General features: G+C 41.4%; 1 protein-coding gene across 12 annotated transcripts in view; it reads left to right on the plus strand.

The window, feature by feature from the left end:
* AMBRA1 (autophagy and beclin 1 regulator 1) overlaps positions 1 to 12,807 on the plus strand; it is a 184,225-nt gene that overhangs the window by 129,935 nt on the left and 41,483 nt on the right. For all 12 annotated transcript variants that reach the window (XM_057552760.1, XM_057552764.1, XM_057552761.1 and 9 more), the window contains one exon: positions 9,287 to 9,397. In XM_057552760.1, coding sequence (XP_057408743.1) covers positions 9,287 to 9,397 — 111 coding nt within the window. The remainder of the gene's footprint in view (positions 1 to 9,286; positions 9,398 to 12,807) is intronic.

The following is a 12,807-nucleotide window of genomic DNA, read 5'->3' on the forward strand; positions in this document are numbered from 1 at the left end:
ATCCTGTGTTGTATTGCTCTAAGAATTATTTTTCATGGACAGAAACCAATTTATTATTTACAAAGAACTCAGACAATCTATTAAAAAAAAAACTTAAAAATACCCAAACATAAAAATACACAAAAGATGCGGGTAAGCAGTGCACAATAAAAGAAATACAATGAGCCAGTAAACAAATATGGAACAAAAAGATGCTCACCAATACTCTTAAATTATTAAAGAAGTGCGAAGGGATACCAAAAATGGAGTTGCCATATTTTACTTCATAAATTGAACACAAGTTATATTGAACACTGTTTTTTTAATAATAGTGTTATTGAGATGTAATTCACATACTGTATTGTTCACCTATTTTAAGTGTACAGTTCAGTGGTTTTTAGTATATTCACAGAGTTGTGCAATCATTGCCACTATCTATGTATTTCAGAGCATTTTTATCACCTTGTAAAAAAACCCATGCCCATTAGCAGTCACTTCCCCCTTCCCCCTCCACTTCCCCCTTCCCCCTCCACTTCCCCCTTCCCCCTCCACTTCCCCCTTCCCCCTCCACTTCCCCCTTCCCCCTCCACTTCCCCTGCCCACTCCAGCCCTAGGCAATTTCTGATCTACTTTTTGACTGTTGCTTTGCCTATTCTAGACATTTCATGTAAATGGAATCATACAATATGTGGTCTTTTGTGACTGGCTCTCTAAGAAGAATTTTGAAAAGTTGCTTAGTTCTTCAGTTGGATCTGCCTTGGGGTTTCTAGTTTCACGTCTGCTGACCAATTAGCAAGCTGGTTCTTGGCTTCATAGCACAACCAAGCAGAAGAAGAGTAACTGTGTTTCTGGGCTGATGTGTGTTTTCGCCCCCAGCCCCATTCTTATTCTGTCTTCCCAGCAGCAGTACAGTCAGACGGCTGTTCTGAATTAGGCCGCCTCAAATGCAGCAATTTTATAGGACTGAGATATAATTTAATCGTTTCCTTCTTTGTAACTTGCCCTTCTTTACCCTCCCGAATTAGCTTTTCTGATAGATTTGCTAATGATTCCTATTGTTCCATATTTTCACTGTACTGTTGAATCATACTCTTCGTATCCCTGCTCCTAGAACAGATCTTGGAGAGAGCCTAAAAAGCTGTTTTGGAAAAAAAGGGTCCCTGATTCTCCTTTCCAAGGAACAGGAGAGAAGAGTCTGAGAGAAGCGGAGGTAGAGAGATGTATGCAGACTTGGTAGAGCTCACCTACCATGTGACTGTCATGACTATTAAAATTTTATCCCTAGACACATTCCCAAGGCTTCCAACCTGCAAGTTGAACACAGGACTCAGAGAATGAGACTTGGCAGTTTGGTTTTTGCCATGGTTGTTTTCTTTTCTTTCTTTCTTTTTTTTTTTAAAGAAGAGAAGGGGTTTTTTTAAAATATAAATTTATTTATTTATTTTTGGCTGTGTTGGGTCTTTGTTGCTGTGCGCGGGCTTTCTCTAGTTGCAACGAGTGGGGGCTACTCTTTGTTGTGGTGCGTGGGCTTCTCATTGCGCTGGCTTCTCTTTGTTTTGGAGCACGGGCTCTAGGGCATGCGGGCTTCAGTAGTTGTGGCACGTGGGCTCAGTAGTTGTGGCTCACAGGCTCTAGAACACAGGCTCAGTAGTTGCGGTGCACGGGTTTAGTTGCTCCGCGGCATGTGGGATCTTCCTGGCCCAGGGCTCGAACCTGTGTCCCCTGCATTGGTAGGCGGATTCTTAACCGCTGCGCCACCAGGGAAGCCCGCCATGGTTCTTTTCTGATGGTTGGCCACGATCACTGGATTCAAGTTTCTTTTCCCTCTCATTTTGTCTCTCGTCAGAATAGTCTTCTGCTCTGAGGCTCCAGAAGAAGAGCTCTGTGGTTGTGTGATAGAAAGTGAACTGCTATGACTAACAGTATGCTTAGGGACAGCCACTCTTTCCACCGTTTCCTAGAACATGAATTAGAGTCTTGGGCTCTCTCTGTCTCTCTCTCTCTTTTTTAATTAATAGACTTTTTTTTAGAGCAGTCTTAGGTTTACAGAAAAATTAAGTTGAAAGTACAGACAGTGCCCATATACCTTCCTCCCTCCCCACACACCCATAGCCTCCCCCACCATCAACATCCTGCCTCAGAGTGATACATTTGTTATAATCCATGAACCAACCTTGAAACATCATTATCACCCAAAGTCCATAGTTTACATTAGGGTTCACTGTTAGTGTTGTAAGTTCTGTGGGTTTTGCCAAAAATATGGTGACATGATCCACCATTATAGTACCATACAAAATAGTTTCACTGCGACAAAAAAAGTCTCCTTGTGCTCCACCTGTACATTCCTCTTTCCCCCCAAACTCCTGGCAACCACTGATCTTTACTGTGTCCACAGTTTTGGCTTTTCCAGAATGACATATAGTTCAGAATCATACAACATATAGCTTTTTGCTTCTTTCACTTAATAATATACACTTAAATTTCTTCCATGTTTTTTCATGGCTTGATAGCTCATTTCTTTTTAGAACTGAATAATATTCCATTGTATGGATATACCACAGTTTACTTATCCATTCTCCTATTAAAGGACATCTTGGTTGCTTTTAAGTTTTGGCAGTTACAAATAAAGTTGCTATAAACATCTCTGTGTAGTTTTTGTGTGGACATAACGCTTTCAACTCATTTGTGTAAATACCAAGGAGCATGATTGCTGGATCATATGGTAAGAGTATGTTTAGTTTTGCAAGAAACTGCCAAACTGTCTTCCAAAGTGGCTGTACCATTTTGCATTCCCACCAGCAAGGAATGGGAGTTCCTGTTGTTTCACATCCTGTTCCGCATTTGGTGTTATCAGTGTTTTGGACTTCAGCCATTCTGACAAGCGTGTAGTGGTTTCTTTTTGTTGTTTTAATTTGCAGTTCCCTGATGAGGAATGATGTTGAGCATCTTTACATATGCTTATGTGCCATCTGTATATCTTCTTTGGTGAGGTGTCTGTTTAGATCCTTTGCCCACTTTTTAATTGGGTTTTTTGTTATTGTTGAGTTTTAAGAGTTCTTTGTATATTTTGGATACCAGTCCTTTATCAGTTAAGTGTTTTGCAAAGATTTTCTCCCAGTCTGTTGTCTCTTCATTCTCTTTAACAGTGTCTTTCACAGAGCAAAAGTTCTTAATTTTAATGAAGTAAAATTTGTCAATTTTTTCTTTTCATGGATTGTACTTTTGGTGTTGTATCTTAAAAGTCTTTGCCAAGCCCAAGGTCACCTAGATTATCTCTTATATTATCTCCTAGGAGTTAGAGTTTTGTGTTTTACGTCTAGGTCTATCCAATTTGAGTTAATTTTTTGAAAAGTGTAAGGTTTGTATCTGGGTTTATTTTATAGTTTTGTATATGGATATCCAGTTTCAGTACTGTTGTTGAAGAGATTCAATTCTCTATTGAATTGCCTTTGCTCCTTTGTCAAAGATCAGTTTACTATATTTGTGTGGGTTTATTTCTGGTCTCTTTTTTCTGTTCCATTGGTCTAGACATAGATCTAGAATAGACATATTCTTTCACCAGTGCCACACTATCTTTTTTTTTTTTTTTAATAGTCCCTCTTCCTCACAGCTGCAGCAAAGCAGAGGTTCTTTTTTTTTTTTTTTAATTTATTTATTTATTTATTTATTTTTGGCTGTGTTGGGTCTTCATTTCTGTGCGAGGGCTTTCTCTAGTTGTGGCAAGTGGGGGCCACTCTTCATCGCGGTGCACGGGCCTCTCAGTATCGCGGCCTCTCTTGTTGCGGAGCACAGGCTCCAGACACGCAGGTTCAGTAGTCGTGGCTCACGGGCCTAGTTGCTCCGCGGCATGTGGGATCTTCCCAGACCAGGGCTCGAACCCGTGTCCCCTGCATTAGCAGGCAGATTCTCAACCACTGCGCCACCAGGGAAGCCCACACTATCTTGATGACTGTAGCTTTATAGTAAGTCTTGACATCAGATAGTGTCCTCCAAATTTGTTCTTTCTTTGCGTATTGTGTTGGCTATTCTGGATCTTTTGCCTTTCCAGATAAACTGTAGAATCAGTTTTTTGATATTCACAAAGTAATGTTCTAGGATTTTAACTGAGATTGCATTGAATCTATAGATCCAGTTGGGAAGAATTGACATCTTAACAGTACTAAATATTCCTATCCATGAACATGGAATATCTCTCCAATATTTTTTCAGATCTTTTGTGATTTGTTTCATCAGATAGATCTTGTACATGTTTTGTTAGATTTATACTTAAGGTTTTCATTTTTTTGGTGCTAATATAAATGATATTGTATTTTTAACTTCAAATTCCAATTCCATTTATTCATTGCTGGCACATAGGAAAGCAGTTGACTTCTATCTTGCAACTTAATATAATCACTTAATAGTTCCAGGAGGTTTTGTTTTTTGCTTGTTTGTTTTATTCTTTGGGATTTTCTACATAAACAATTATGTTGTCTGTGAACAAAGAAAGTTTTATTTCTTCTTCTCCAATCTATATACCTCTTACTTACTTTTCTTGTCTTATTGCATTAAGTAGGCTTCCAGTACAGTGTTGAAGAGGAGTGGTGAGAGGAGACATCCTTGCTTGTTCCCAGTCTTAGGGGGAAAGCATATACAGTTAACCCTTGAACAATGTGGGGGAAAAGGGACTCTGACCCCCGCACAGCTGAAAATCCATGTATAACTTTACAGTCAGCCCTCCATATCTGCTGTTCCGCACCCTTGGAGTCAACCAACTGCAGATCATGTAGTACTGTATATGTATTTATTGAAATAATCTGCATGTTAGTGGACCCACATTGTTCAAACACATATGTTTTTCAAGGGTCAACTGTCATTTCTCACCTTTAAATGTAGCTATGGGTTTTTTGTAGACATTGTTTATCAACTTGAGAAGTTCCCCACTCTTCCAGTTTGATGATAGTTTTTATCAAAAATAGGTTTTAGATTTTGTCAGGTACATTTTCTGTATCTATTGATATGATCATATGATTTTTCTTCTTTATCCTGTTGATGTGATGGATCATATTATTAACTGATTTTGAAATGTTTAACCAGCCTTGCCTACTGGAATAAATCCCCATTTGGTCATAGTGTGTTAACTTTTTTTTTATACATTATTCTATTCGATTTGCCAACATTTTGTTGAGCATTTTTACTTCTGTGTTCATAAAAGATATTAGACTGTAGTTTTCCTTTCTTCAGTGTTTTTGTCCGGTTTTGGTATCAGGGTAGTGCTGGCCTCAGAAGCAGTCCCACTTCTGTTTTCTGGAAGAGATTATGGAGATTTGGTGTAATTTCTTCCTTAGGTATTTGGTAGAATTTACCAGTGAACCCACCTGGGCCTGGCACTTTCTGTCTTAAGAGGTTTTTAATGATTGATTCAGTGTAATAGATATAGGCCTATTCAGATCATCTGTTTCTTCTTGTGTCAGTTTTGGTAGTCTGTGTCTTTCAAGGAATTGGTCCATTTCACCTAGCTTATCAAACTTGTGGGCATTGAGTTGTTCATAATAGTCCTTTACTATCCTTTTAGTGTCCATGGGATCAGTAGTGATAGCTTGTCTTTCATTTCTGGTATTAATAATTTGTATCTTCCCTCTTTTTTTCTTTGTTAGCCTGGCTAAAGGTTTATTGATTTTATTGGTCTTTTCAAAGAACCAGCTTTTGGTTTCATTGATTTTTTTTTTCTCTATTGATTTCCTGTTTTCAGTCTCACTGATTTCTGCTCTAATTTTGATTATTTCTTTTCTTCTGCTTACTTTGGATTTAATTTGCTCTTCTTTTTCTTGTTTCCTAAAGTGGAAGTTTAAATTATTGATTTTAGATCTTTCTTCTTTTCTAGTATGTGCATTCAAAGCAGTAACATTCCCTCTAAGCGCTGCTTTCGCTACATCCCACAAATTTTAATTAGTTGTATTTTCATTTAGTTAAAAATATTTTAAAATTTCTCTTGTGATGTCTTCTTTGAGCCATGTGTTACTTAAAGTGTGTTGCTTAATCTCCAAGTATTTAGGGATTTTCCAGTTATCTTTCTGTTACTGATTTCTAGTTTACTTTCCTTGTGTTCTGACAGCATACTTCTTATCATTTCAGTTCGTTTAAATTTGTTACAGTTTGTTGTGTGGACCAGAATGTGGTCTGTCTTGGCCTAAGCTGTTTTTCAAGGAGAACATTACTAAGGAGTCTGGGTCCTACGCATTTGCTCTTAATTCTGAAATGAAGTGCTTCTCTTCCTTGGTCCTGGCACATTATTTGGGCCAGTCTCTTACGAAAGAACCTCTGTCTATGAGCTGTTGATTCCAGAGCTATACCTATAGAGGAAAAACATACAGAGATTGGAGTAAATGATTAAAATAATTTTAATGGTGGTCATTTATTAGACACTTACTGTTTGCCATCACTTTACATTTATTATTTCAATAAGTTTTCCAAATAGCCCTATAAGTTGAAAGGATTTTTATTATCTTTTTACAGATAAGGAAACAGGTTCAGAGAGATTGATTTACACAGAGTCATACTAATATAGGTACTAGCAGGAAGAGTCAAAATCAGGTCCATCTGATTCTGAAGCCCGTATTCTCAGAAACAATGTTAAAAACAGACACATGAGATCCCAGTTCAAGCCAAACTCTAATCCATGGCAGAAATGGAAAACTGGAAGTTTGCTAAAGGAATATTTGTATAATGCTGTGCCTTTTATTGGTTTCTCTCCAAAATCAGTATCGCTAACAGTTTTGGTGCCTTTAGCAGCGAGCATTCCAGTAGTAGTGCTTCCTAAGAGCACCTATCTTGGAGTTAAGATGTAGGCTGTATTTATCTAACTTGGAGTTTCCCAACCAGGAATGATTTTGATCCCCAGGGAACATTTGGCAATGTCTGGATACATTTTTGGTGGTCACAACTGGGTAACTACTGGCATCTAGTGGGAAGAGGCCAGGGGTACTGATAAACATCCTACAATGCACAAGACCCACCCCACCCCCTAAACAAAGAATTATCTGACCCAAAATATCAGTAGTGGAGGTTGAGAAACCCTGAGTCTAGCTTGTTCCATTCTGTTATTACTGAGAAAACCTTGAGCCCTCAGAAATCCCTCAGCATTCTGTCAGGATTTGGTTTCCAAGGCTAAGTGCCTCCTATGTAAATACTTTGTAGCTCAGTCCATTAATTCATTCTGGCACATTTCCTATACCTTGAGCTTAGTAGCCAGAGGCCTGTTAAATGGTTGGGTTTTTTTTTTTAATAGGGTGATACTTTTTCTTCCTGATGTTTCTGAGAGACAGGCTCAGTTGGCCTGCAGCTCTTGCAGAAGAGAACCTGGTCACAATACTCTAATCTGTTGCTGGCATCTTTAGCTCCCTAATCTATGTTTACGTGGCACTGAAAATCAACTCTCCCTGCTGCCAGGCCCCATTCCTCCTCAACACTCTGACACCACTGGCAGAGAATACCTCCCCAGTCTCTTCCACACAGTACAACCATACATGATTATTTTATTGCACGGCTGTTTTTCAGAAGACGTTTCCTGAGGCATGGATATACTGTAGTATATCCATTCTGTAGTAATGATATCTGACTTGGGAAAGAGTCTTCTCATGCAATGGCCTGAAGCAACTGGGGAAGAGTGAGAAGACTGCTTTTCTCATATTTCATAGCTTGTATGGAGGACATTTTCCCTCTGAACAATCTCTTGGCCGTCTGAGGAAAGAACAGGGAAACACCAGGAGTAGCAGAGCAATAAATGCAGTGCTCTAAAAGGAGGGGGAAAAAAAAAAAAAAGACAAGACCCTCTTGCAGTGACATGCAGAGGAGGAAAATGGTGATACTGAAGAATCTGGGTATAGAACTGTATATTGTTCCAAGGCTAGTCAGCTCTAACAAGTTCAGTTTCTCAAAATCAGAGTTGATTTGCAGCAGAGAATACCATTTAGGTTGTGTAGCATATAAGAATGTTCTGGGCTTCCCTGGTGGCGCAGCGGTTGAGAATCTGCCTGCCAATGCAGGGGACACGGGTTCGAGCCCCGGTCTGGGAAGATCCCACATGCCGCAGAGCAACTGGGCCCGTGAGCCACAACTACTGAGCCTGCGCGTCTGGAGCCTGTGCTCCGCAACAAGAGAGGCCACGACAGTGAGAGGGCCCGCGCACCGCGATGAAGAGTGGCCCCCGCTTGCCACAACTAGAGAGAAAGCCCTCGCACAGAAACGAAGACCCAACACAGCCAAAAATAAATATAAATAAAATTAAAAAATTAAAAAAAAAAAAAAGCTTTAAAAAAAAAAAAAAAAAAAAAAAAAAGAATGTTCTATTCTCCCAAGAGGGTTTGGCTCTGTCTGATCAGAAGGGTGGGTGTGTATGAAATGCACCTCGGAAGGAGGAGGAGGAAGAGATGACATGTTCATGTAAAATGAAATACAACTGCAAATTAAAGTGTCACCCTGTTTTAAAAAAATCCATTTTTTATTTAATTGGTTACCAAGGAAAAAAATGTCATACAGAAGTATATGTCTCAAGGAAAGTGAAACTGTGAGATGTTACAAGTGAATCTGTATTCAAGGAAGTTCTCCTGGGGTGGGGCGGGGCAGGGGTTATAAAATATTGCCTTAATAAAAATATTCTGAGGCGGAAGAGCTAGGCTCATAAATTTCTATTGTGTTACATGCCAGAGGTCCAGAAGAGATTAACAAATATTACCTCATTTGTTCTTTGCTGTCTCTCTCTATCCGATCAGCTGAATGCTGGCTGCCTCTTCCCTGGGGGAAGCCTCCTTTTGAGATGTTTTATTAGGAGGAAGGTCATATACAAAGGAGATGCTTTCTCCCAAAGGGTGCTGCTTACCCAAAGACATCCAGGGACTGAATGCTTTTCTGTGTTAATGGTGTCCTCCCATTTTTCATGTTTCTTTCCCAGCATTTTTATGAACACCCATTTGTCTCTTTAGATTGTGAGCCTACCAGATAGGATATATACAGTACGTGCCACATTGTTGGCACTCAGTAAATGTTACGTAATAATGGGAAGGGGGGCTGATTTATATTATATTACATTATACTATACTATCTATATTATATTGTATTATACTATATTTACGTGTAGAATTGTTCTTGAGAAACATGTCTGGTTTCTCTTTGAGATAGAGACTTGACATATAGGACTTATCAGCTTTCTTCAGCCTTAGTTGTGATTCTTCCTTTTCTCCCTCTTCTAATCCTAGCTTTGTCTCATGTTTGCAATGGAAACATATAGATAAACACTATAATGTGCTCTCTTTGTCTTCTCCCCCACCAGGGGCAGTGATTGGTGATGGACAGTCTGCCGTGGCCAGTAACATTGCCAATACTACCTACCGGCTCCAGTGGTGGGACTTCACTAAGTTTGACCTCCCAGAAATCAGTAATGGTAAGCCAAGGTAGAACTGGGGATACTGGTGGAAGGTCTGTCTCTTACTGGTGAGCCAGAGCTCAGAAACCCACATAGCACTGATTTTTCATCACCTCGTTGAGCAGCTGACTGCCGTGTGCTATTTCTGCAGCTCTTCTCCAGCTCTCGTTAAGCAATTCAACAGACATGTATTGAGCACCCACCCTGAGCAGCGAACAATGCTTTGGTACAGTGATCAGAACAGTGCTAAGGTGGACACCAAAGTGAAGATGTCTGCCCCAGGAGTTTACCGACTAGTAGTTCATTGTCCCAAGCCTAGAAGTTTGGGTGGAACTGAGAGGAAGAGAAGGAGAAGGGAGTGTAGGAACTGAGAGCCAGACCCTTGAGGAAAGACTACAGTGATGATAAACTCATTTATTAATCTAGATCTGAATGGTGCAAAGGGAGTGGCCTGATTGATGTGTGATTTACAAACATGTCTGTCTGACAGTCCGTTTTCCCAGCTTCTACGAGTCCTCAATCCCATGTCCCAGTTGTTCGATTGAAATCACATCATTGTTTTAAAAATTAATTAATTAATTAATTAATTGGCTGTGTTGGGTCTTCCGTTGCTGTGTGTGGGCCCTCTCCAGTTGAAGCGAGTGGGGACCACTCCTTGCCACAGTGCGAGGGCTTCTCACTGCAGTGGCCTCCCCTGCCACGGAGCACAGGCTCCAGGCACGCAGGCTTCAGCAGTCGTGGCACACGGGCTTCAGTAGTTGTGGCTCGTGTGCTCCAGAGCGCAGGCTCAGCAGTTGTGGCGCACGGGCTTGGTTGCTCCGCATCATGTGGGATCTTCCCGGACCAGGGCCTGAACCCATGGCCCCTGCATTGGCAGGCGGATTCTCAACCACTGCACCACCAGGGAAGCCCAATCACAGCATTTTAGACATCTCATTTCACTTTCTATCTGATGACGGACTCTCACACACCCCTGAGAAGTGGTGGTTCAGCCTCTGCTTGAACACTTCAGATAGGTCACACTGTCTGATGAGTTGGCCCTAGTCCATCACTGCTAAATTCCTGTTCAAATGTTTTTTCTTATACCCAGCCACCATTTCCCTTGCTGTCACTTCCTCCCATTGGTCCTAGTTTTACCTCTGAATCTCCATAGAATAAGTCTAATGATGTCTCTTCTAAGTGACAGTTCTCCAGCTACTTGAAGATAAACTGCCATTTCCCTTTAAATCATTCTTTTTGGGCCAACGTTCCTGAGATTCCTTTTACGATCTGGTTTTCAAATCCTAGACAGTTCTGCTCATTTCCCCTTTAAGCTTTGAGGTGGCAGAACAACGTAGAACACTCCAGATGAGAGCTGTCCAAAACAGAGTACAGTGGTGGTTTGGACAGTGTTAGTTCAGCCTAAGATTTCAACAGCTTTTTCTGAAGCCACTATTGAGTTTGCAGTCACTTAAAATTCCTTGATGGGACTTCCCTGGTTGCGCAGTGGTTACGAATCCACCTGCCGATGCAGGAGACACGGGTTTGATCCCTGGTCCGGGAAGATCCCACATGCCGTGAAGCAACTAAGCCTGTGCGCTACAACTACTGAGCCTGCACTCTTGAGCCTACAAGCCACAACTACTGAGCCTGTGTGCTGCAACTAATGAAGCCTATGTGCCTAGAGCCCATGCTCTGCAACAAGGGAAGCCACCGCAGTGAGAAGCCTGCTCACCGGAATGAAAAGTAGCCCCTGCTCACCGCAACCAGAGAAAGCCCATGCACAGCTTTCTGGACCCAATGAAGCCAAACATAAATAAATAAATAAACAAACAATGTATTTATTTATTTAAAAAATACTTGATAATTGTTAATAAACCAAGACTTTACCATCCTATACTTACTTGCGCAGTTCGAATGTTTTAAAAACCAAAGGTTTGTATTTGTTTCTATTAAGTTTTATCTTAATAGTGTCAACTGCTATTCTTAGTTCCTGCCTCTCAACATTTTTTTGAACTTTGATTCAGCCCTTTTTTTCCCAAGCTTACATCATCTTCTACTTTCTCTGTCTTTTTTTTTTTTTAAACACTAAGTACTTTAATTATTATTATTATTTTCTGGCTGCATAGGGTCTTAGTTGCAGCATGAGGGGTCTTTTCTTTTGGCGGGAGTGCTTAGTTGCCCCGAGGCATGTAAGATCTTAGTTCCCCTGCATTGGAAAGTGGATTCTTAATCACTGGACCACCAGGGAAGTCCCTCTGTCTTACTTTGTTTTTCTGGTCTTTTTTTTTTTTTTTTTTTTGAAAGAGTTAATCATGCCTCGTTTTATTTTTATTTATTTTTATTTATTTATTTATTTATTTATTTATTTATTTATTTTTGGCTGTGCTGGGTCTTTGGTTCGTGCGAGGGCTTTCTCCAGTTGCGGCAAGTGGGGGCCACTCTTCATCGCGGTGCGGGGACCGCTCTTCATCGCGGTGCGCGGGCCTTTCACTATCGCGGCCCCTCCCGTCGCGGGGCACAGGCTCCAGAAGCGCAGGCTCAGCAGCCGTGGCTCACGGGCCCAGCCGCTCCGCGGCATGTGGGATCCTCCCAGACCAGGGCTCGAACCCGTGTCTCCTGCATTAGCAGGCAGATTCTCAACCACTGCGCCACCAGGGAAGCCCTGTTTTTCTGGTCTTTAAAAAAATATTTATTTATTTACTTATTTGGTTGCGCTGGGTCTTAGTTGCGGCAGGCGGGCTCCTTAGTTGTGGCATGAGAACTCTTAGTTGCAGCATGCATGTGGGATCTAGTTCCCTGACCGGGGATCGAACCCAGGTCCCCTGCATTGGGAGTGCAGACTGTTGTGTTTTTTTAAAAAATAAATTTATTTATTTATTTATTTTTGGCTGCGTTGGGTCTTTGTTGCTGCGCGAGGGCTTTCTCGAGTTGCGGTGAGCAGGGGCTAATCTTCGTTGCGGTGCGTGGGCTTCTCATTGCGGTGGCTTCTCTTGTTGCCAAGCACGGGCTCTAGGTGCGCGGGCTCAGTAGTTGTGGCTCACAGGCTCTAGAGCGCAGGCTCAGTAGTTGTGGTGCACGGGCTTAGCTGCTCCGTGGCATGTGGGATCTTCCTGGACCAGGGCTCGAACCCGTGTCCCCTGCATTGGCAGGTGGATTCTTAACCACTGTGCCACCAGGGAAGTCCTGGGAGCGCAGACTCTTAACCAACTGTGCCACCAGGGAAGTCCCCCCTTTTGTCTTACTTTGGATTGCTAGCAAAACTGGTACATCAGTCAGGACTTTGCACCAGGCATTGTGGTATGTTCCTGTGGGCTTGCTCTGCAGTGTCAATTTTGGTTCACGAATTTGCACCTAGGCTTGGTTGTTCGCATGTGAAGCCCATATTTTTCTATCTTGTCTATAGGGTATTGTAAGAGTTGGTCAGATACCTTAAAATAATCAAGATA

This window comes from Balaenoptera acutorostrata, chromosome 9, assembly GCF_949987535.1.
Source record: "Balaenoptera acutorostrata chromosome 9, mBalAcu1.1, whole genome shotgun sequence".
Taxonomy (NCBI): domain Eukaryota; kingdom Metazoa; phylum Chordata; class Mammalia; order Artiodactyla; family Balaenopteridae; genus Balaenoptera; species Balaenoptera acutorostrata.